This window comes from Xiphias gladius, chromosome 18 (assembly GCF_016859285.1).
Source record: "Xiphias gladius isolate SHS-SW01 ecotype Sanya breed wild chromosome 18, ASM1685928v1, whole genome shotgun sequence".
NCBI lineage: Eukaryota > Metazoa > Chordata > Actinopteri > Istiophoriformes > Xiphiidae > Xiphias > Xiphias gladius.
The window spans coordinates 17,036,677-17,063,789 of NC_053417.1; the positions used below are offsets into that span (position 1 = coordinate 17,036,677).

Sequence of the window (27,113 nt, forward strand, 5' to 3'; positions counted from 1 at the left end):
TAAGACGATCGCTATAGGTCGACAATTAGCTTAGCTTAGCATCAAGACTGGAGGGAGAGGGAACAGCCAGATTGCATTGTTCTCTCCATAATCTAAATATACATCTTTCAGCACCGGTGACACTGTATATATGTATGTGCTTGTACTTTTGCTTTTTTTAAAATTTTAAACGCAAGGTTATGGAAGGTATGGAGTATGTTTACATTGTGATATTGCTAATTTAGAATTTTAGTAACTAACAAGTACAACACAACAAACATACGGAAAACAAAATTGAGAAGGAAAGCTGTGTTGGACTACACTTAGTTTATCCTGCTTGTATGTGTGTGTATGTGCATTTGTAAAATGAGAGTGCACCCTCAGGGCCCTCAGACACACAGAGGGCTCCTCTCAAGAAGCAGCATTAGAAGCAGTCCAGGACCCCCAGGTGTAAGATGGTGAAGTATTTATCTCATATTGCTTCTCTGGCAGACAACCAGAATCTAATACTGAGCCCTGCTCTGTCCTCCCCACTCCACACTTGTACACACACATACGCACACTAGTGCCACCACTAATCCTTTGTACGTACAGTACATTAGTGACCGCACATTATCGTGTGCTGATGCCCATTTGCTGCTACAGAACTGTGTGTGCATGCACATGTGTGTTTGTCTCTGTGCATTTGAGAGAGAGAAAGAGAAACCCCCTCCCCTGTAACCCCACCTGGCAAGGAGCAATTTAGCAAGAATGTAGCAGAGAGGCCTAACAGGAAATCCCTGCTGTCTCACCTGCACTGGCCCACTAAGCTGTGATAGTACTGTACAGACGCCCTGCTAATACCCTCTTAAAGCACTCATTGCTGCCAAACACAGTACACAAAAAACAAGAAGAGAGGAGGATAGATTAGGAATGAGGGATGAAAGGATAGAGAGGAGTAAGGGTGAAAGCTTGAGGATAGATCAATGAAAGCGTGAAAGACAGTGGAACAGGGTTGGATGGAATTCTTAACAGATCATTTGGCTTGAACATATTAACACCACTGACATGTTGATCCTCCACTGGCTAAAACTACTCCTCCATCAGCAGGTCCGTTACAGGAAATACTGTATGGCTTTATCAGCTGGCACACATGCTGAGATGATAGACAGCTAACAAGTCAGGATGATTAACCTCTCCCTTCTCGTTCAATTTCCTCTCCAATTTTCCTTTCCCCCTCTTCTCAATGTCATCTTCCAACAACATCTCTCTTTCTCTCCCTCTCTCTCTCTCAACTGGCCACCTCTGCCTCTCTTTCAACACCCCAGCCCTCCAGCCATGCTCCAAACGCTCCATGAGTTTTCCTATTGCCGTTTAAAGGTGCGGTTCCTGTGGCGAGACAAAGTGATGTGTCGCTGTTAGAAATCTCTCAATTCCTCAAGCCAGGTTGTCTTCGGGAGAGGCCCACATTTCCCAGCCATGACTTTGTAGGTTTGTGCATTTCTGTGTGAATTTGTGTTTCCATGTGAGAGAGATAACATGCAAAGCAAAACTCCTACGGTCTCCAGGACAACCGGCTTACTCATTCTACCTCCGCAATTGGACACTAGGGACTACATTCTGTTTCGTAATCACAACTTTTTGTTTTTGAGGGCATGAGAGAAAGGAAAAAAGAGAAAGGTGAGAGAGACGAGTAGAGGAGCGCACTGCTGTCCACTATGGCCCAGTTAAAATCCAAAAGGACTTTGGAGATTTCATTGAGGCGTCCCTCTGAATAAATGAATTAAAAACACATCTACTGTATATCACCCCATCTACCCCCATAACCCCACTTAAGCTTTCCAGCCACTCACTCAGCACCATATCATTTTTAAAAATGACTTTGAGATGTTTTCAAGATTTTGTGGTTGCAAAACTATTCATTCTTGGCAATATGTGGTATTTTGTTAAATAAATACAGTCACAAACTAATAACCACTTTAAGGTTTTGCATGCACACATGCATACTGCATATTCAACAGCATTCTACATGCACACATGCATGTACCTGAAATTAAACATGCAAGCATGCACACAAATGCAGAAACTCACTCATTCTCACACTCATTCTACTTGACTTCCTCTCTAATGCTTGCATTGACAGCCAAATATGGATTCTGGACACCGGTTAGCAAAGTAAAACAGAGGCTTAAAGAAAACAACTTCTCTGTTTGTCCTCACTCCCTTTTTCCTGCCTCACATTTCATCATAAAAGTTTTTCTGGCAAGCAAATGTGCAAAGGTATCGGCCCAGTTACAGCTCTGGTCCGCAGTAAACAACACATGGATTATATGAGTAGACCACAGTCAAAATGGCAGAACCTGAGACGATGGGGAGACCACAGCAAAGACCTGGGGACCCACATACACTTGCATACGAACAGTTGCACTCTCACTCACCCACCTGGGAGTCCAATATTGCGAATAGAGTTGTAGGTTGATAAGAAAAACATTCCTAATATGATATCAAATCTTTCCAATCTCACTCTTTTAAAGTCTCTGACCTTCACACACTCCTACATATATATATATATATATATATATATATATATATATATATATATATATATATATATATATATATGTATAGACATATAGAAATAGATATACATACATACCTACATATATACACATATACATATATACATACATACCTATACAGACACACACACACACACACACACACACACACACACTCCATGAGCTATACTCATTTTTGTGTTGCTGTTCAAAGAAGTATGAATGTCACTTCAGCTGACAACACCACCATAAAAGTTCTTAAATCCCAAGAGTGGGTATAGTGGAGTGTATCTGATGTCTGAACTGAGATCAGCTCAGTCTGCTGTGGTGCACTACACACAGCTGTATGAGCGATTCACTTCTCTGGCTGCTTGACGTCCAGCCAGCCTGTGTAAATACAGCAAAGGGCTGCCATTAGACTTAATTTATTTAAAGGTCTGTACTGTGAAATTAATCATCTAAATTTACGACATAATATTCAACTAATTCATGTTTGTTTAGCCATTAATGTGGCCAAGTCTGGATTGTATAACTAAGAGAAGGAAGGGTATTTCATCTCAAGATCATTCTAGACCACCAGAGAGTCTCCTATACGGGCTATAATCATTCAAATAACCCTTTTTGGTAAAATGTATGCTTCAAAGAGAAACACATTCTCATATGATGAAGAAGGAGGAGAGTGAATGTGGACTGCTGGGTTCAAACTGCCAATTGCTGTCAGCTTTGCTTTCACCCTGACTAATGATTGCGTTATTAAAGATTGGTGAAAGGTGAATAAAAAATTGGCCAATCCAGCCTATAAAAGGCATATGCAAACAGTATATACACTGTACTGTTCATTTCCTGATAATTTTGCCTCACACAGATGGTGTACTAGCAGCTGTCTGTGGGTATGTTTTACTCACACAGATCTGAGAAGGAGTGGCATTAAATGATCCATAGTTTTCTGATGAGGCAATAGAAACTTCCAATAGATTTCAGGAGGTCACTGTTGAACGTTGTGAAGTTAGAAAGCCTTAAGACCAAAGTGATTTTTTGATATGAGCCCATTCATGCACGTTGGCTATATATGTGTGCACACAGGTGCAGGTGGAAGATGCAAGGATGAAGGGCTTCTTTGGGATCCTGCACTGATTCTGGGTTCTCTCAATTTAGACACACGCACACAAACACGCACACACACACACATACACACACACACACACACACAGACACAGACACACACATACTGTATAAACAAGCACATGCACGCAAAGAGAAGATTTCATCTCCACCTGAGCTGGCCACGCCAGACATTACGACACTGGGGCTGATCTGTGCGGAAATGAAGGACGTTCCCTGTCCTGGGGCTTAGGCTGGGTGTCATTTGAGGTGTGTCATCAAAGCCGAGGATAGGGCAACAGTCAGAGCTCTGATCAGGAATCGTATAATGGACGGATCACCTCAGGGCCGGCTCAGGATAATAGGCGGATGCAAACTGCCTCACAGCAGGGGCTTCGGGGTGGAAAATGTTGCGGTGTACAGTCTCATTGTACACCGCAACATCTGTTGATAAAACCATGGCAACGCAGCTGTCTGCCCACAGGCTACAGAGAGAACATGGGAAAGCACAGATGTACAAAAAAAAAAAAGAAGACAAGGACACATACCCACATACACACAGAACTCCTAGGATCCACTGACAAAAGGATCTTTGTCAAGAGAATGAATGAATGTTTTCTGCCAAAGCATTAAAGTCAATCATGCCATGCTTTTGACATTGTACCAGTGGGTGGATATATGACACGGAGAATGTAGGGGACTCACCCCGAGTACCATCACACTAACCCTCACTGCACACAGCTGCCTCAATCCCTCTTTTGCCCTCTATCCATCATCATTACTTCCTCCAGCAGAGAGCCACACACACATACACAACATACATACACATATAAAGGAAGAGACGCTGCAGGCGTTCCCCCTCATTAACACTTGCTCCTTCTTTGATTATTTTTCCTGATCATTTCCAGCACCACACGCCAGTTGCTACATCCTGTCAATCCATTTCCTGTCAAACCATACTGATCAGTCACTCTTGCAAAAATGTGGAGAACAACGCAGTCTATAGTATGTGCCTGAAATCTTCTTGATTTCTGCTTGATCAAGAAGTGAAACAACCTGTTCATTTTATTGTCACCCTCGGGACTTTTTAGTATAGAAAACACTGACTTGAGAAACATTGACTGGATGAACAGTGTCCGACACAGTATATCTGACATAGCCAGGGCTATAGACTAAGGTATTAAATTGGGGCATTTTTGCTAGTAAATTTGATATACTTGATATCCTGCTTCCAGCACAAAACATGTTCGAGGCTCTCTATTTTCTTCCTTACAAAGATATTAGTTATTTAGTTGCATCACATACAAATAACTTAAAACTAAGGTGAAAGAAAGAATTTTGGAATCTTGATTTGTTCCCCAAAACAGCAGAGCAGAGATCTCTACTGCCACATAATTAAGAATGAGAAGATCAAACACCTCAGGTCTGTCGCTATCAGCCTGCAGCACCATATGCTCTGCTGAGGGCTCAAATTGTTGGGGCCGATGTGTTCTCTCATTTCCACTACTCTGTCTAACTGCATTTGTGACTGTTTGTGTGTATTCCCTTTAGATTATGTTCTCCAGCAAAACCCTCTGGACAAGAGCCACGAATCACATTCATTATTTCTCAATTAATTAATTAAGGACTCCTCAGGTCCCAGCATGGTTTACCTGACTGTCTGAAGGAGAACCCTTTTTAAACAGTTGTGTTTTATTAACAGCTGAATGATCCAACCTGTATCCTTAGCACTCTTCTCTGTGTTCATACTTTACACATGTATATCTCACTAGAAATATTCAGTTGATCGACACATTTCTTTGTCCTCTCTTATTGCATTTAACATTTGCCGTAAACAGCTTTATCCTAAAGGTCACTACAATCTGTAAGTATTAGGATAACTTTGTATTTATTCTTTATTCCAGCACATTGGATTTGAAATGAACTGTATGAAAATGGTAGCTGTTCACCTGGTATTGATGTTAACACTCCTTGACACCCTTAAAGATGTTGAGGAGAGGAGAGGAGAGGAGACTCCATGGTCCATACAGAATTTCTGCTTTTCTTCGGTTCAATGGTTCTAATGAGAGACTTTCTATTAACAAAGATCCAACTTTCTATTAGTGGGCAACAAAACTCTTCAACTGTCTTCAGGTGGCACTGAATGTTTGTTAAGTGTATGTTTCTATGTTTGCCTGTGCTTCTGACTGACAGAAGACCAAGCAAAGCCCTCCTTACTCTCTGTGTCTATGTGCTTTTGTTTCGTTTCAAGATGTACAAAAATAGAAAATGCAAAAAAATGTAAGACAGCACACAGTTTCATGTGGGATAAGTCATCACACAAATGAAATTTCCCTTAGATGTCCTCCAACTTAACGCATCAGTTGCGCTGAAGCACGCGGTATGTGTGTTTGCGCGACAACACACGTGTGTCTTCGTGTGCATATGCACAAGTAACCTTGTGCACACACTTTTGTTTGTCGGCTCCTTCAGTCGTGCACATACCGTATTTACCTCGTTCCCTGCGTAAACCATTAAATATCTCATCCCCCTTCTGACCCCTATAACTCCACTTTATGGCTTTTCCACATGGCCTCTGAAGAACTTGCGGGGGCTTTATTTTGGAACATGCCATGTTTGTTCTGGGGGGCCCAGACGCTTTGCTACTCACACTGCATCCCAAACCGCACCACCCCAGGAACCCATGACCAAGCTGTTGGGTCTGAGAATGGTGAACGCGGTCAGTCAAGTTCAGATGAGGTCATATTAAAATTGGTCTGCAGTGGTTGGGACTCATCACAAAAGGTCCAGGGTTTAAATGTGAAGTTGACAATTAGTGGTCAGCCTAAAAAATGATCTGTTTTCAATTTACTCATGCAACCAATCTCACTGTCCTCTTCAGTGAGTTCATCAAGTTCTCACCTACGTTTAATTTGTTATTCAACCTCTAATGTAGCAGTATCAACAGATAGGGGATGAGAAAGGAAAGAGGAAAAGGAGAGGCAGGTGACAAAAATGTGGGGAGAGAAGATGGATGGAGGCAGATAGTATGAAGGAAGAGAAAATAGGGACAAGGGAAGCAAAAGGGAATGAGGCAGAAAGAAAGACAGAGAGAGAGAACACAGCAGGGGGGGAGTCCTGGGTGGAGTGTAACCAGGGTGAGACCACATCTTTTCTCCGCCTCACTACCTATATGGACCATCAATCAGCAAAGAGAACAAGGAAAGATCAACAAAAATGGTCCAACAGGGACCACAGCACACCGTACTATCGCATCACTCACTGACATAGGCCCAAAGCCTCCTACATCCATCAAGAAACTCTATTCTCTCACTTCTCACTTCCTCCTGTTGCTCCATCTATCCTCAAATCTTTCCCTCTCCTACTCCAGATTCTTTTTTATTTTCCTCTTGTTTTCCCTATTCATCACTGTCGCTATGGTTGACGTTAGCAAGTCATTTTTGAGTCATTTATATCTTCCTCGAGTCATTACATCTCAACCTCAAAATCAAAACTCAGTGGAGGTCTTCTGGCAGACACACTGCAAACGCTGGTGATGAAAGAGAACTCAAGATATTTGAGGTCGGATCTGAGAAAGTTAAATTGAAATACCACAGACTGTGTTCTCTGTAAACACCGACATGCTGCCAGATTGCAAAATGTGCATTAAAGGCGTGCTGCTTCTAACACTTCTGCTGGCATTTAGTGAGGAACAAAACATCCAATGTTATATGGCTGTGTTATGTAAATAGCTGATTCAGACTTTGAATTAAGCACCTTGAGCCTTCTACAGGCCTGGATTTCTCCTGTGTGGGTAAGTGGCCACCTGCAAACCCCCCCCCCCCCTTCAGTGATGAATATGTAAATCAAAGCTTATCGACCTTCACAAAACGAAAACCTTAACTAATAGCTGACAAAGACATTAATACAACATGATTTGTTGCATCCAAAACCTGAAGGTAATAACTCACATTACGTGACTCTCAAGGATTTAGAGTTACAACTAAAGAAGACAGCTGAGATAGTAATAACAGGTCGCACAAAGAATGAAAAGAAATTATTCATGCTAAGAAAACTTTTGGACACAGAATTGGTTCAGACTTGTGGCTATGGCTCTAAAGTGTTTTCCACATAAAAGCTACTACTGCAGAAGTTATATTCCCCTTTTTAATGCCAAAAAAAATAAAAAACAAACAAAACCAAAAAAACATAAGCGAGGGGGAAAAAAATACCATGTTTGTGCCTCTGTAACTTCGGTTCAGTATCTCTTGTACTCATTCTGACACCCCCAAACACCAACTCATATAAATGAATGTTTCCATATTATATTATTTGAAATAATGCGGACATTTGGCCCATTCAGGATAGGTTAAACCATTGATTCCAGCCCTCCTCTGACACAGACAGTATGGGGACAGTGTGTAACAGTGTACTGTATATCTCTAGTGTAAAAGCATCATCATAGATTCAAGCAGATACTAAATGACAATGCAAAGAAAACCCTCTAGAAGAGGAGTATCTTTTTTTTAATTTAAGAATTAAATTAAATGGAAAAGCACTTTCCAGTACTTTTTCAAAGCCAAAAGATATTCGTAAATTAGTTACCTTCTTGAGGAATGTAATGTATGTTAATATTCATTCCTGTGTCATTGTTTTGTCATGGCTGCTTTGTACTTTTTGTTCGTACTTCATACCATGCATATTATGTTTTTTTCCCATGTAAGTAAATCTAATTAGACGTATGACTAGGCCCACAATCCGATTTGGCCTCTTTAGTCAAACTTTTATAATGAATACTATTGTATGTTCTCCAAGAAAACTACACTCGGTCAAAGCACATGCAAGCCCCTTTTCCACTGGGGTTGTGGCCTGTTCCTTTGTCGCTGGCTTGTTAAATATGTAGGAAGGTCTCTGATAAATTACCTGAGCTGCTGGAGTATAGTTACAGCCCTGCATTGTCCTGATCGGGGCAGGAAAGACACATACACCTACCGTATTAAAGGGGTTATTTTTCCACAGACCTGAGCAGCAGACTCACAATGCTCACACACATGCGCACACTCATTATTTTCCAAATTTTCCAGTTATCTGGAGACAGATTCAATCACGCCCATTTAGAAACTATCCTTAACTTTGACTGACAAATAAATACACTTCCATTTTCTCATTCCCTCGCTCACAGTGCCTGCTCTGTTCAACGGCCAGTACCCTCTCAGTCCCATCTTGATGTGAATTGCTTTTAGAGACAAGTGTCTGTGAGATGAAGCTGCTCCTCAGGTCTCGAGACACCAGTCTGTCTCTGGGGGAGTGGACTACTGTACCAATCACTGTCATTCATAATGAGACCCAACTGGCACTCACGCGCACCTGCACACCCACACACACACACACACACACACACACACGCACACACTTGTATATGGGGAGGGGTACGATGAGACAGTAGTCATCAGGGGAACAAAAAGAAACACGCGGCTCTGGGAGATGAGGGAAAGCTGAAACAAACTGCTGAGGGGAGATGAAGTAATAATGAGTGGACAGAAAGCAATGAGGTGAGAAGGGAAATCCCGTGAGCATCACAATCCTCTCTAACCAAATGTGTGACAGACGCCAGTGGAACGCAGAACCATGGCTGGCCTCAAGTGCAGTCAATATCTTTACCCATCCTTTGGTTCGCCTAATTAGTCCGGGAAACCTTAGCCTTTCCCATGTGGGGGGAAATGCCACTTCATTTGCAGGAAAAAATGACTCCAGATCGGGGATGAGAGTCCAGTAATCAGCACTGACAGCTTATGTGTTTTTGTGTGTAAGCGTGTGGCTACGTGTGTTTCTTTGGTGATCAGGACTGACAGTGACAATGAGAAGACAGGCTACAGAGCACAGTGGTGTGTCCAGGGTCAGGAGCATTACAATCAATTATACGTCATTCCTTTGTCATGCACCCGATTCGTATATGTAAACAGATACAGTATTAACAGATACACACACACACACACCAACTGCCACCTTGAGGGCATCATTTCATTTCAACTGTGGTAGAGACATTTACTGGAAATCACTTAACAGCAACAATTATAATCTTCACCAACAAGAATTATATGTTCTAATGGTGTAATATTCATGTGTGTAATACACTTAATAACACCTTTAAATGTAATCATTTGGCACCTCAATTCAGATCCTAACCTGCCCAGTTTATTCAGAAAGGAGTATATTAATGAATTATCATCTATCCTGTAGAGGTGATCGTGTTGATTAAAGTTGTGTGCATGAGCAAGTGTGCAGACTCTAAATTTCCTTTTTGAAAATGACTTTTTTAGAGAGCAGCAGCCATCCTGCCAACTATATTAATAACTCATTAAAAAAAAAGTAAGTAAGAGTACGTAAGGAGTAACTTGGCACTATTTCCACTAAAAAAGTAAGTTACATGTGCAGTCACTTTATTACACTATAAATTGATCCTGGTCCACTTTTATAGTGTTTATTACAACTATCCCGTAATTTGTCGTATAGACCCTAAAATAATATGTGAAAAATCAATCATGCACCGTGAGACAATCTTCTGCTGCATCTGGTGAATCCTCACTAAGCTAACATTAATCTACAAGGTCAAATGGCCCTGAACCACCATCTTGGCAGTCAGTGAAGGTGGATAGTTGGGGAGGCTGAAGCCTCTCTTATTGCTCTCTCCTGTGTTGTGTATCAGGGTTCTGTCAGTTGCTCTTTAAAGTTAGGTTCAACATACTGAAACATCTCATAAGCTTTGGGTAGGTAACCTTTTACTGAACCTGCCTTGCACCCACACACACATGAACACACTTCCAAATTATGTACTGTATCTACATGGCATGAGTTTACCACTGAAGTTCGATAGTTTGCACCTTAAAACTGATATTGGCTGTAATATTAGCAAACCGTAGCCATCTATTTTACAGTGCATAAAAGCTAACAGTTGACCTCATCTGCAAATAAATGTAGTTAAAAAACATTTGCAAGCTATAAAAGGTAATAAGTTTCAGAAAGTCAGAGGACTAAATGAGTAAATCGTAAACTCTCCCTGGTACTGGTCTGCTGCAGTCACCAAAACAAAAGTGCGAACAAAGAAGATCTGGAATCGATCCACAGGCTGGGGATCCCCCGTCTCCATTTGTCTGTCTCACTTGGTTTGGGTAATTAAAAATTGCATTGTGCACACAATAGATTTAATTTGGGAGGGCAAATTATAAAATGATTGGGGTGACATGTCTCTTGATCTTGCCGTAAAGTTACACCCATGGCAAAAGGACATATACACACATACAAATTTCTTTATATGCCGTTTCAGTTGGACACACATACCAAAACATGCACACACATAAAAGAACCACCCACTGAAAACCAATTCCTTTAAGTATGATGTATTCAGCTAACTGCGAGGGCCAAAATTCCTTGCACATGTATGGACAATTAGGCCTAATTTTGGCCCAAATTGCTTCCTGTAATGATGAGTGGACATAGTTAGCAGGCCGCTCTCAACTGCCAAACACAAAGAGATCTAAAGTATCAGTTCCAAGTCTAGAGAGTGATGGAGAAAAATGCTAAATGATCTCCAACCCCTCACCCCACACACATACACACCTCCAACTCCCAACATACAACCCACCTCCATTCCAAACTGCAGTGATAAAATCATTAGAGTCATAGAGTTAAAAAAAAAAAAAACTTCAAAGATGTATTAGAAAAAGCTGCCAGCTTTCTCCAGCCTTCTGAGTGACTGAGCTGCCCACACGTACAAGCCTACTGGTGAACTAAAGGAGCCACACGCATAGACATTTTTTCCACCCACCTGAACGTCCTTTAAAGAACAGAAAAGAGAAAGAAACCAAGGCAGAAGAAGATAGGATGTTGTACTCTTGCATTTAGGTTTTCTGATGTTGTATATCTGAGGAAAGATGCGTTACATCAGACGTCCTTGCATGTGTGTTACTGTGATGACATCTTGTCATCCACATGCAACTTGGTCATATCGGCTATCTTTCCAGTAACGGTGCACATTGATCAACATCACTGTAAATGTGCATTGGTCTAACAGCAAATCTGCTCTGCTGACCCTAGACTACAAATAACTCTTCTTTTTAATGAATCAGCAAAACATAAAGGCAAGCAAAGGAGTAAAAGCAAAAAGGAGGGGTATAACAGGAAACATACACAGTAGAATCCAATCACGTTTTAATCCATGCAATCCCAGAGAAGGCCAAAAACAGACTAAATATATTATGGCCCTTGATACTATTACTATTGTAGCGATCTACAGACATGTTTATTTCAGGCAGCTTCATCCATCTGAAGCTGTGTGTATCTTTGCAAGTGTTTTCCAGGAAGCTGGATTGGCTCTGTGCATCATGGTGAGTGTTTGCATCTGTGTGGGTGTATTTGTCGGGGTTTGCATATCTGGAAATTTTGTATATCTGGTTGTATGTGCAAGTGGGTCCGTGTGTGTGTGTGTGTGTGTGTGTGTGTATGTGCGTCTGTGTGTTTGTGTGTGCGTGCGCGCAGGTGACCTCTGTGCACACTGACCTCTGTCTGCAGTGTACTGGCGCGTTGCTCCTTGGCGCTGAGCGATTCCTTTAGCACCTCGATGTGTTGCTTGCAGTCTGAGTTCTGATTGGTCAATGTTTCTAGTTTGGTCTGCAGGGCCTGCATCTCTGACTCCTTTCTGTTCAGCTCCTGTTTCAGCTGCTCTATCTGGTAATCATATACAAACAAATTTGTTATGAAACTCTTTAAGTCATCATTGAGTGAACTGATAAAATTGCAGATAACAAAAACTTTCAAAAGTAGGAAAAAATATGGCTTTTCTCTCAGGCAAACGAACTTACACACACACAAACCACATACACACCTCCTTCAAAAACACAAAAATGTGCGTGTTACATTATTGAGTCTCACTTTTTTTCCCCACACTTTATTCTCTATGAACAGAACTTTCAAAACAAGCAAGTATTTTGAAAGCACACGTTCTTGTGAATGCAGCTGGAGGCTTAAACATGCCATTTAATATAGGAGTGGGCAAAATTAATAAAGTCACAGCTTTCTCTTTATTCAAAATCACATGGTAAAAAGTGTAACTTTTCATTCTATTCTTCTTCTTTTTAAAAAGAAAATCTCAATATTTCCCTTTTTGTCACACATTTTGCTAACAGAAATTTTTATCATTCATTCAGACATGAAATTGTAAACTCTAATTTGTAAATATCACAACTGTGTCATAATACATTTATTTGAAGAGATGGTAAATTATAATATTGAATTATCGCCCAACCCTACATCATCAGTCCTCACTCAGGCCTACTGTCTGCTCTGTGGACACACCAAGCCAAACAGCCAAAGGGAGAAAAAACATGCAGGCAGACAAAATTATGGGGAGCAATATTAAACTCAAATATCTGACAGATTACAGGTTGTTTTAAGGAAGGCCATACAGAACAGGACAGAGAACCACAAAGGAAATCAAATCCACTAACAGAGGGAGGTTTCTGTGATGAGGGTAGCTATGTCGCAAAAGATTGTCTGTCTACCGGTGCCAAAAATGCACAAAGCTGATTCGAAGAGAGAATTCCCAGAGTGTGTGTGAGCAGGGTTCACCTCATAATAGGGGAAAGGTGAGGTGGAGTCAAAAAGGGACTCGGAGAGACATGATCGGAGAGGTAAGACTGGTGAGAGGATAGTAAGAGAAAAAGGAGTCGAAAAAGGTGTAGAGAGTGGACTAAAATAATGTGATAAAGTGATGGAGTATTATAGGTAAAATAAGGTGCACGGAATTCAAAGAATATTACGCAAAATTAAAGAAATAATGAGGGACTAATGAGAGGGGTACTTCTTCTTGTTCTGTGATCCAAGGTTGTTGGGTAGGGAGGTGGAAGGTGGGAGCTGGTCTGGAAGACACACATGGTGACAAGGCCTGCTCCTAGAGACACACAAAGACAAGAAGACAGCAAGCCACTAAACTACAGCACACAGCCAGTTGGGAAACCTGTACAGTTTTCCAGCTAGCTGTGTGCTCAGCCACACCTCTCCGCACTCTGCACCCCTCAACCACACAACTGAGGGCTTCTGAGGCTTCTCTCAGAAGCCACTTTATAGTGTTCAAGTAGATCAAGGGCCAGAGAGGAAACCAGAGAATACAGCATCCCTGTCCTCTCTGGTTTCTCTCTTATCACAGTCTCACCTCAACACCAGTCACCACCACTGCTGAAAGACCAGGACCCTAAACACTTCAAGGATATAGAATGAATCTGCGTGCCTGTGCGTATCCGCGTGCTTGGGTGTCTTTATGTGTTTCTGCGTGACTGTACACAGAAGGATGAGAAATGGGAGAGTGAGCCCAGGCCATCCCTGTGATGTATATCATCCCAGGTCAGTAGGGTCGTTGTAAGCCCACATTCATCTGTCAGGGCCCCATTCATAAAAATATCTCTTTTATGATTCGATCAGGAACTTCCCCAATGCAATGACAAATGGGCCCTACAAAGAGAGCCATTAACGAACCTGAGAGAAACATTTTCACATGGAGAACTAATTATGGGCTTCAGCCATCATGGACATACAGCTAGAACTCTGTGAAACCTGACGCTACATTTCTCAACATGGTTCCTGTAGCACCATGTTCGTGGGCCTATTCTTGTGCATGCGTGTCAGTCTACGCACTGGTGGGTCTAAATTATTAAAATAGTATACAATAGCCAGGGATAGAGAAGTCTTAGTCAGGCCTTTCTAAAGGTCTTTCTGCCAGCTAAAGGTAGGACCGTAAACAGACACGGTGCACTGTAAGCTGATAGTACCTAAGTGTGCTCCCTCCAAACAATATAGTCACAGATAAGAGATCGGTAGAATGCTTGGTCATCAAACAGGTAGAGAAGGTAAGGCACACAAGAACTGAAGAAATACATTAATAAGCTTAGGAGATCTTGGTATCCATGCAACACAGGGGGCTCAGAGCCTCGATAAAGCAGCCAAAAGACACAACATACTGTAACATATAGTTTGGCATTAAGATTTCTCCACACTTATGCTTGCCTCTCTCTGAGCATGCAAAAGAGACATACAACAAGCACATAACAGGTTCTCATGCAGTTGTTATTGATGTCTTTAGGCAAACATGCATCACTCAGGTCATGCAGCGTGGAGTTGTCTCAGGTGACATGCAGAGACATTCTACCTTAGTTTTCATGAATTTAGAATGGCTCCTGTAGACCTCCACCTGCTTGACCTCATCCTGCCTGTCGTCAGGGTGCAGCAGGCCGCTGGTCTTTAACATCTGGACCTCATCCTCTAAGTCTCTGATGTTCCTCTCCAGGGATGAGATTTTGCTGTCCTGCACCAGCAACAGTAGGCCGGCAAAGAGTCAGGAAAATTCTGACTCTTTGAGTATAGATATCAAGTTCTGGACTTCAATAAAGCTTTACATGTTTCATGTTATTGTTTAGATCATGATCTGTCTGTGTATCTGCTGATCTATCAATTCAGCTTTCTAAAATGTCATGTACAAGAGGAGGGAAAGAGGAGGTTGACAAAATGTTGTTGATCTGAAAGGGAATATTGGCCTGGTAAAGTCAACCCACAAGTTTTGCTTTGCTAATTGTGGTCTGGGAGGATCCTGAATGAATTCGTTGAGACAGACTTTAAGTAGGCTTTACAATTATGCCTGGCCACTCTCTCCTTCACTGAGTCATTACTATGAACCCAACCGTACCTGATTGGATGAATGCACTCACTATATGAGTTGCATCAAAACTAAATATAACTACTAACTATGGGGAATGATAGCACTATGCAACATCTGCCTGTGTCACTTTGAAAAGTATTTGGCTTTTGGAAATATGAAAAGACACTGATGGCAATTCAGCATATTCACACAAGACCTTGTAGCGTCCTGTATCTAGATTATAACCTATTAATGTATAGTCCTACATCTGACTACAATGACTGAAAAAACAGGGGAAATATCTAGGCAAGCAGTTGTGTGCAGTCAAGATGTTCTCCTATGCGGTATCTATGAGGGAATGGAATGGTCTGTCATGGACAGGTCCTGAGGTTGTTTAGCCGTATAGGTTCAGACATACGTTAAATGCTAAACCTTGGAAGAGAAGAGAAAGGTAATTGAATAAATGGAAACAGACTGAATGATGCCATCAGCACAAACCACAGGCAACGTGTAAGTATCTGACCTCTATTACATCAGCCCTGCCTAGCACATGGTGCTGAATTTACCATCCTAAACCCGCAAACACACATAGGTCGAGCAAACGGGAGTGTATAAAGGTACATATAACGCACTCACAAAAAGAGTTTATGCAAGGACATAGACTTTGAATGTATACCCAGAAAAAAAGTCAAGGTAGGGCATTCAGGCATCTAAGGTAATCCCTCCACTTTACGCCAAGCACACACATACACACACACAAGACAAAAATGCCCACACACAGACTATGCTATTCAATCATTGCTGACTCCTGTATCATAAGCCATGACCTATCTTTAATCTGTTTCTGTTTCAAAGCACAGAAAGAGAAAACATCACCCAGAGGAAGAAAAATTCAATGAAAATACACAGGGTAATATCAAAAACAACATTCAATACAATAGCTGCCCTTCAAAACCACTGACACATAAACTACTGTACATGATGCTGCTACACTTCAACCAAGAAGAAACTCATAATCAAGATAGAGGGAAACACAAACACTGTGTATCTGTAGCCCATGCTGAGTTGACAGAGGACTCAAGAGGTGAGCACTCATTACTGTACCTGCCAGATAACATCAGGATCAAAACAGAAAGGGGGGTTGGTGTTCTGTAATTAAAAAACGGAAATATACACAACTTAGAAGGAGCAACAACACAGACAACAAAGACACTGGGACAAACAGTGACAGGAAAAAGAACATGCAAAATTCCCACGGTTGCATTAATAATCAACACCACAAAAAGTGGACTGTTTCAAAAAGCAACAATGCCAGGAAATATCTCCTCGCCATCATTAACATCACCAAAGGAGGTTATTGTATCTCTAACTCTACCTCTTCATATGTCTAATCCATCTGGCAATGTTTGTTTTCCCTTTTCTAATTAATATAGTCAGACTTAATTTTGCCTCTGTCATTCATTTACAACACTGTGGGCATCCCTGGCTAGCATATGTGCAGTTTGTTAATAGGCAGACAAATCACAAAGTATGTGTGAAAAATAACTGTGGTTTTGCTGTAAAGGAGCCACTTTTGGAACAAGCGTTAGTTGAATGAACACTAAATATGTGTGTGTGTGTGTGTGTGTGTGGGGGGGGTGTGCATGCAGACACATGTGGAGTCAACTGCATTTTTCACAGCTCTAACGACTTCAAAGGGCTGAGATGAGAGTGAAAGCTTCCATATGTGACATTTGAAACAAATTGAATAAGTGCTCAACTCTGCACGGGCCAATAATGGATTTTACTTGGGCATGGCCGCCATACAGACACGAGGCAACAATAAGACAATGTTTCTTAGATTATTTGTGCATGTATGTTTGTGTCCACAGCCGAGCAGGATCCTCTGCTACTGCTTGCATTACAGCATAGCTCATCTATAATTAAAGTTTAGTTGGTATGAAGCTGACATCAAAACAAAACCAGAAAACGTACTGCAACTGGACAAGGAAACTACACTGCTGAAACAAGATCAGAACATCAGATTTTAATATTTATCAAAATACACATACCACAGTTTAATACATTTTTTGGAGATAAACTGGCAAACACAACTGATAAAAAGAAAAAACACTGGCATTTATGAAGCTGAGAACTGATCTATTACAGCAATACACACTCATCATGTAGCACTTTACCATTTAAAATGTTGCCTGCTCTTGTTTATTGCAGATTCGCTATAAGTCCTACCTTCATATCAATGACAGTCTGCAGAGCCCTGGTCTTGGCTGGATCAGCCTGGAGCTGGTTCCGACGATGTAACTCCTGGGGAGGGACCCGGTAAAAATAAGCCTGGCGGCTCATCATCTTTAGCACTTTCTAACACCCACAGCTTCAGAGTCACTTAGAAAGACACACTGAGCAGACCAACCAGTCACAGTTTCTATCTCTCCCTGTTCTTTTTTATTACATTTTTCATGTCTTTTGCGACATATTGCTATGTTATCCAATACTGTATGTCCTTAAAAATTCTTGTTTTGCAAAAAAAAACAAGTTCCTGGTTTGATGCTCTCCTGAGGACTTCTGCTGGTGTCTCTTTTCCCTGCTGTCTCTTTTTTTCTGTCCTTCTGTCTCTATTCATTAGCAGGTAAGAGACACACTCAGCTATAGGTCACAAGAATCTGTGTCCATCACTCTTTCAGTCTGAATCTTTCTATTTCTTATCTCTCACTTGTTTTCTCTGTCTCTCTCACAGATGTCTCTGGCACGCTAAAGCTCTCGCTTAGCAACACTTTCCGCCAGCACATGCGCTGAGCTTCTTCTATCAATAATTAATGGTAGCTCTGACATACAACTATGCCTACTCAAAAGGACACACACATTCAAGCTAATAGGCACACAGACACACACACACACACACACACACACACACACACACACACACACACACACACACACACACACACACACACACATACCTACACACTGAAAGTAAAAGGTACTTGTTGAACAGCAAAATTGACTGCATAAGGCCAAGTCCATTCGAGAGAAGAACACTTCAGTTTTATGATTTGCAACTACAGGGAGCAATATATGGCCAACATCGGTGCATTATGTTGTTGTACCGTATTGTATGTCTGCCAACCTTGTGTGTGTAAGTGGGCTGGACAAAATATTAGAAAGACTTTGAATATCAAATACAAAGCTACAGATACAGCTGAATCAACAGCTCTCTGAAACAAGGTCAGGAAAAATATCTATGCAGGCATAAGAGTGCAAGGCCAGTATCTTAAACCTTTATTTAACCAGTGAAGTATCACTGAGAGCAAAGTTCTCCTTTTTATGAACGCCCTGTTCACACACACACAGCCATGTACATTCACACCCAGACGCCGCACAGCACTACCACAGTGTGATCTGCTGGCCAGCAAGCAGCTACACTGGAGTAGTTCAGGGGTTAGGGGCACTTCAGTTGTGGTAATGATGGAGTGGCCCCTGCTCAGGGGCACCTCAGTGGTGCAAAGCGCTGCTCTTTCAGTCCCCACCCAGATTTATCCATATCGAAGAGGCTTGTCAAAACTTTAGGCCTCCACACTCTACCTTCAGAGAGGAGTCGTTGCAGGGCTATTGTATTGGATTGTACACCACTACAGTGTATGCTGTGCTGCATGGAAACAATAATGAGACAAATCTCACCCCCCTACCACAGTAGTAAAAAAGAAAAAAAATAATAATATTGAACTGGATGAACCAATTAGGTTACATAGGATCTCGAAAATACATTCTATATAGCACTTCTAAATAAAATTACCAGCTTTGAGTTGCATTGAAAAATGAGGGAAACTGCCTCTTTCAATAGTGGGACAGATAGACAGTCCAAAAGTATAGATGGGTTAAAGGAGGAGAAACTCAATTACTATCAAAGCCAAACGTGGGAAAATGACAGTCAGTGGGTAGAGAAAAGCCCTCAAATCAGACAGAAACCACATGGAGATGGGATATTCATATTGAGACAGCTCATCAGGCAGTCAGAGGACATAAAAAGACTTATATAGAGATACAGGGAGAGGCAACAGGTTGCCATGATTTCCCAGTTCTCCCAGTGAGTTTGAATTAGAGGAAACAAGGGCCTTATCCTCTTGTCCATGTCAGATGTGGATAAGGAGGGATTACTGCAGTCACAGCATTCCTCCCACTGACTGGCATGCCCACTGCTGCCACAACCCTAATCTTCTACTGACCATATGTGTATTAACGTGTCACTCTGAGTGTGGTATATCACTGTGTGCCTGTCTGTCTTTTTGTCTGCCTGTGCACATTTATCTGTCACGTGGAGAAAGTGGGTGTTTTAGCTTTTTATCAACAACAGTCAGAGCAAAGTTCTTGAAACTGTTGCGGGGAAATTAAGTCATGCAAGAGAGCATGTCATCAAAGACTGTCTACTCTTCTCCACATGTGTCAGAGGACTCAGCATATGGAATGAATAGGTTCAAACGTAACACTATAGCAATAAGTGCCGGCATCCTGAATATAGGACAGGGTCAAAAGGTTCAATTCTAGCCTGAAGGCAATGGTGTCATGTACGCCATGCGTGGACTAGAACATGCACAGGTTCTACATTCACACACACACACACACACACACGCGCGCGCGTTCATCAATCACATTCCCATCCCTTCTCCATCAGTGAGAGAAAAAGGGAAAAAAGGAAAAAAAGGAAAAATATTCGCTTGCCACAAATGTGAAAATGTGTCTGCCTATCAACTCAAAAGAGCAGTTTAAGAGAGCAGTTTAAAAAGACAAAGGGAAAATCAGAGGGTATCAAATCCTTGCCAAGAAATAGGGAGAGGGTGAGGAGAAGGTTTTAGGGGTGTAATTTTGTCCCGATAAACTTTTCCGCTCAAACATTCTGGGAGATCAACAGAGCGTGGCGAGTATGTGGTGCCCGGGGTGTGGTGGGGAGGGAGCGTTGGTGTGTGTGTGTGTGTGAGTGTTTACTGATGGTATTTAGAGTGGTCTTCTAATGTTAGTTGAGAGGGGCTTCATTAGCGGAGGTTGAAAGTAGCCAAGTCTTATAAAAGCCCCACCTCACCGATTAACTTAACCACAACAGATAGCGAGGAGAAAGAAAGAGTAAGTGGGAAATGTTGGTGTACAGAGAAACAGGCAGAAAGGCAGATGAGTAATGAGAGGGGAGAAGACGTCAACATTTTGCAGCTGATAGGCTGGTGGCATTAGAAAGGGGGGGGGAAGAAAAAGCAAGAAAGAGATTACAAAAAAGTCGAATTTGCTGACGTGAACTTCCACTTCTCCTCAACATGCTGGCACTAGAAAGTTTTAAAAAGCTACATTTCTGAAGTTTCATCAATGTTTGAGAGAGGGTGTAGGAGCAGACAGGGGGCCTGCCAAAAACAGCAGAAAGACTTCTGAAGGCAGTAATACTATGGAAAAACAAGGGAACTATAAGTGCTTTGCCCTTACGTTCTTGACAGCAGAGCAATGCTACATACTCAATCTTATAGATCCAATACTGAGTGAGATGTCTTCATATACAGTAGGGGCCCTAACTCTACCCACAGCCCCTAAGGACCCTACGAAATCTGCAGTATGATATGTATGAAAGTAGATGAAAGAATGTGCATGTGTGTGTGCACACCATTGGCAGCAGGTCAGGGCTAGGCAGGAACAGACCAGTGGTGCGGCTGTTATTATTGGGTCTACAGGGACTTGGCGGCTGGGGAGAGTCGATTAGGCCCAGATTTATGCCTCTCAGCATGTGAGTGCGTGTATGTGTGTGCCATCACACATAAGTTAAGCTCACCATTCGTGCATGTAACCGCCTCAGTAGTTGAATTCTAATAGAACACTGCCACTTTGTGGACAATGCTACTACTGCAGAAATTTACATTTTCCTGTAAACCTTACAGAGGAGAGGCCGCTTGAGAAGAAGAACTCAAATTCAAATTAAATCAACAAATCATGGTGAAGTTGACCAGTCAGTTGTAATCATTCTAAGAGCAAAGTGAATAGGATGACACAGATGTGCCACTGTTTGTGTGTCGGGTTTGTGACAGTCTCACAGCCGAAATAGTTAAAAAGGCAACACAAGCAAGAGAGCAGCACTACACACGCCAATCCTCGACAACATACATCAGCAGGTGAAGGTGTGATGGAGTAAGCTCTCTACCCATACATACTGCTCACCAGAAGATCATACACGCAAACACAGACAGCTGGTTCAAGGAACTCCCCATCTGGCCATGGTCTGTAAGTGCTAAGTGGTACAACAGGTACAATTCTCTAATTTCAGTCATACAAACCTACATAAGTTCATACATTTTCACACCCGTCTCCTAAACCCTCCTTATGTATAAAAAAAATTAAGATAATATAAACACAAATTTAGGGTGATAATTTCCCTGCAAACTAGCAAAAGATACCACGAATGCCCCCATGTCAACCCTCAGTTATGTTTGAAGGATAAATACAAGGCGTACTGAAAATGGAGGCATTTATTATCCCAGCTCAAGCTAAACAAGTTGGGCCATTTAAAAGAGAGTAATGGGTGTGGTAATGAAAGGCGGTTGGGCCGGTTTCCTTTGGAGCTAATCAAAAAAACGAAGAGTAATGCCCCCTAATAGAGGCAATAGCTGCACTGCCGTCACCGGCTTGCCTTCCCTAACCACAAGAAGTGCAAGTGTAAGGCTAAATTACTGCTCTGACACATAAACAATGGCAAGAGGCCTTCACGGGAAGTAGGTTTCTTCTTACAGTTAAATAAGTGCATAGAAATCCTTCAGGTAATCTGTATTCAGCCCAACCTTTAACACTCAAATTCCACACCAACCACAAGCTGATGAAAGCATAAAACTGTCAGACAACTTGACTTTTCTTCAACACAATGTTAATAGATTACATTTATAAATAACCAGAATTTGAATGTTTCCATTCATAAATGTGGAATTTTGAAGTGTCTGAAACTGTTTTTACTTTACTTTTTTTTTTAAACGGTTGATTCTTATAATTCACTACTGGACACTTATTTAGAGACTGATTGATTTAACATTTACTTGTTGTTTTTTTAGTGAAGCTGGACAATGCATTTTATCCCTCAGCACTACATTATCCACTATCTTGAATATGCTTTCCTAATCCTCATTACAATACAGTACTTTTCAGACTTGCTTGGTATTTTTATTATTAAACTATTATAAAAAAAATTACATTTGAAATATTTTGTTTTACTTATATGTAATAGACCATGAACACTGTTAAACATAAATCTTAACATCTGCTGTTTTGCATATACAATCCAATTAGCAATTCAGATAGCTTTACAGCATGTGAACATTGAGTTTGGTGCTCCCTCATTTTCAGCAAGGCTTTTAGTTTGGCTTAAAAACTGAAAAATTAACTGCTACACTAACTGCAATTTGGGCAGTTTTCAATTCAGCTCAATACAACACATCAAAGTATGCAAGAATGCAAGGGAACCTGTCTGCAGTCTGTCTGTCTGTTAGTGTGTGCGTGTGTGTGTGTGCGCGCGTGTGTGTGCGCGCGTGTGTGTGTGTGTGTGTGTGTGTGTGTGTTTGCGCCCACACACACACACACACACACACACATACATATATCCACACACGGAGACTCCATCACCCAATCTCAACCTCAGAGGAGAGGAGGCCAGAAGGAGACGAGGGAAAAAAACGAAAGAACAACAATCACCTCTCTTTTCAATCAGGGCGGTCAGAGTGTTTTTCCTCATTAATCTTACATTAATATTCAGACAAACATAGCCTGTTTTTCTACCTTAGAAAAACACTCCTTTCTCCCATCTCTCCCGCTTTCTCTCTCTTTCACCTCTCAGTCCCAGTCACCCTCTCCTCCTCCACTGCACACACAGTATGTGTTAAGCTGTCAAGCAGTTAAAAATAGCACAGCACACAGTGTGTGTGTGTGAACAGGTACTCACCTCTTACACACACAGCATGGTTAGTTCCTAGACATACACACAGACACACACACACACACAGACACAGACACACACACACACACACACAAGTATACACACGCACAGCAGTGTCTGAATTAGCATAGGCTGAAACACCCACACTCCCCTTCAAAAAAATCACCACAGTGACCAAACACCCGGAATGGGTGGATATCCCATCAGCCACCGGCAGCCCAGCGAGGGAGTGTCCTCGCCAGAACCACTAAGCCGACAGGCCCCAGATGTGCACACATGCTCACGTACACAAAGACACACAAACACACACACGCAATCATTCTGACTGGGCACGGCAAACAGAGGCAGACAAACAACACAAAGACAGAAAAACACGAATATCATGACACAAACAATAGCGGAGGCAAGCACAGACATGCAGCGCACACACACACAGACACACACACACAAACACACACACACACACACACGCACAGAAACACACACACTGACAGAGAGGTAGAGAAATTAAAGGCTAAGAAGATTTAGGAGTTAAAAATAAACAAGGCAGGCAGCCTACTGGTAGCACTCCTGGCAAAGAATACAGACACACCTGTGCTACACCAACACTCACTGGAGGCCTGGTAATTTTAAATTTTCAATCAATAAAACTGAGACTCTGATTTGTAAGACAGAAAAAATTGGGAAGATGTGACTTGGCTCCAAAACCACCAAATAAGATTGTTTTTTTTCTTGTACTTCAACTTAGAATTTTTGTAGAACTGCTATCAAAATGTCTGCCTCATTGAATTATGTTATGAAAACTCCACTGCACAACAAGCCCACTGCAGGTCACAGGCTGTAGAATAAATGCCAAACACCAAATGCTATGTACAAAGCACAGACAAGTGGCAGATAAGCAACTGAGATATGAACATGTGCACACCAAGGACACAGATACACAGACAGACACTCACACATACACACAGACACACACACAAACAGAGTCAGATTGTAAAACTGCAAGGCTGAACACAAGCTTAGAGCTCTCCGTATGTTAATCTGGCCCATTGATAAGACCTGCTGAGCTGCTTTCTGCTCAATCACTCTACATAATAGAGACACATAGACAGGTACACACACACACATACACACACACATACCGATACATACAATTGCATGCAAAGACAAATATGATTAATTTAACTCATCACTGAATATGCCAATTGAAACAAATACATAAAATAGATCATCTATCTAAGTAAAGATAAGGAAAAAGCATAAATATCATGTTAACGATGAATATATATACTGTATCACAATATCTGTTGGTATTGAAAATCAAATGTGGTCTTGATGTTTTTAACTAACAATCATATGATAGACTGTATGGTAGTAAGTCACACCTCTCAGCTGGCAATTAAGCATTTCAAAAATCATTCTGGCAGAAATCTGACTTAGTAATTGCTTTGAATTGTTAATAAAGATCCCACAGCTGTGTACCATGATTCACAATATCAAAAAACACTACTACTGTTAAAATCACTGTGATAATATAAATGAAGGGTTCAGATAAATAACCTTTCTCTCTCTGGAGCCTTAAAAAATATGAGGAGGAAAAACACACCTCTCTCACATGCATGTTCTCCAGCTGTGCTTCAGCCTCCTGCGCTGCCACGGTAATGATGCCTGTCCTCTGTCCCAGACCCCAGTGTCCCTGACCTTGACCTTGGCCCTGAAGCATCTCCAGCAGCCTCTGGATGCTCTCGTCCCGGGCGCCCAGCGTCTGCTTCTGAGAGTCTATTCTCATCTCCATCTCTTCCATGGTCTTCCTCAGCAGGACCAGCTCCTTGGCCTGCCGCTCGTGCTCTGACTGCAGCCGAAAGAAATTCTCCTCTGACGGATCCAGAGGAGGGGGCGAGGAGAAGCCGTCACACCCAGGCACCTGGCAGGGGCTGCAGGGCCGAAGGGAACTAGAGCTGGGCACTGTTACCGGACCTTGACTGGGACTGTAGAGAGGCTGATTTGGGCTTTTCCTTGGCCCAGGCTGAAGGGTGTTGCCCGGGCTGATTCTTTGCGTCGCTACTGCAGTGTTACAGGCATACCCGGGGCTGTGAATGATGATGTCAGCTTCCTGTTGCCTTGGATTGTAGGTGTTGGATGGGCTGGCTCTGGGACTGTTCTTCGGTCCAGGACTGTGCAGGTTGCTTGGGCTTTGTCTAGGGCTGTGGCCAGGACTGAGTCCCCCTCTGTGGTCCTGGTCCATATGAAGTTCCCGGTAGGAGCCAGAGTTCCCCTGTTGCCGTTGTTGCTGCAAACGACTGTTCATCTCCCTGTGAGCCCTCAGCTCCTCCTGAAGCTCCTGAACTGTTAACGGAAGCTGCTGAAAAGACAGAGAAAGCTTGAGCTCCCATTCACTCGATAAACACACAAACATACCATGCACACTTATAAAAATTGAAGACATGATCATGCATATGTAACAAAATATATGGTGGGGTACATAAAACAGACCTTGTTTCTTCTCATATCCCCATGCTGCAGCAGAGAGATGTGCCATAGGAAAGACACACATACATGCATAAAGCCAAAATAGAAAGAAGACAGAAAAAAACTATAGTCTAAATATCAAACCATTGTGTCTCCTGTTCGTACAGTTGTTAGGTGATGTCACATGCTTTGGCCACAAGGGGGCGACATATCTCTTAAAAAACACAAGGAGAATACAGTACATATTATGTACTGTATTTGAATGCAAAGGTGACCGGGGTTTGTTTGCAATGAGATGAACATCAGCAGGGGGAAAAGACAGGACAAAGGGTGATTGTATTCCACATGAAAACGATGAAAATTTCCAAATTCACAGGGTGCCTCAGAGACAATCAGAGCAGCAGCTACCGCCTGAATGCAGAGAGCCTTTTTGGGGCCCAGTTGTGCAACTCAATAATTGATTGATACATAAACTGACAAATCAATGATCAATTAAGGATATCATTTTACAAAATTTGCAGACAAGTGGACAGATTGATAAAACAGTTGCAATTTTCTCCACAGTTTTCTCTTTACCATCATATAACAGGAAAGTCTAAATGTCCTGCACAACATCTTAAAAACATCCCCTGTTATGCAGGAAGGCATGACATTTAAAAACTGTGAGAAGATCTTTACCTCACATTAAAATCATTTTTGTGGGTTTAAACAATGTTTGTCTGCACAAAGTGAGTTTGTAAAGTCTTATTCAACAGTGAATTAATTAGATATGAAGAGGTTTACTGATGCAGTGACTCATCAATAAATTTATTACTTGCAGAAATGAATACTAAGAGACAGATGGGCCCCAAAAGAGTATTGCTTGGGAAAACACATTTCACTCAACATTCCTGCTTTCGCCGCATTTTGCAGTGAGAAGAAAAACAAAACACAATATGCTAATTTAGTTTCACAGCTTTCATCTTTCCTGACTGGCAAATGGAAATTCAGTCTGTGCTTGAAACCATGGACACAGAGCATTCTTGATGACTGACTGAGCAAGGTAAGGAAATGCTATAAGGAAATCAAACAAAAGGAAAAAAAACACACACATGGCACCATACAGAACATAGAGTGTCAAAGATTCAGCGGAACAAACACAAAAACGCAAGTTAAATTACTAATCTTTTCTATGTCTAGTCTTTTTGCTATGTGAAGATATTACTGATTTTTCCTCAAATAATCTAACTCCTCTGCTCGAGTCCAGAAGGTGTCGAGCACCAAGGACACAGGACTGAGATGTTGGCAGCGAAGGTGAACACAGATAATCAATGCGACAAGATAGCACTGAATATTAAGTCAGAGTGGGTTGACCATCCTCCACACACACATACACACTCAACCAAGACTGAAGACAAAAAGGGTATGTACAAATGTATACACC

At 41.8% G+C, this 27,113-nt stretch overlaps 1 protein-coding gene across 1 annotated transcript in view; it reads right to left on the bottom strand.

Annotated features, from left to right (window-relative positions):
- Window positions 1-27,113, bottom strand: part of LOC120804055 (ERC protein 2-like) — a 147,238-nt gene that overhangs the window by 116,422 nt on the left and 3,703 nt on the right. The window contains 4 exon segments of the mRNA XM_040153222.1: window positions 12,153-12,320; window positions 14,794-14,949; window positions 24,828-25,583; window positions 25,715-25,738. Coding sequence (XP_040009156.1) covers window positions 12,153-12,320; window positions 14,794-14,949; window positions 24,828-25,583; window positions 25,715-25,738 — 1,104 coding nt within the window.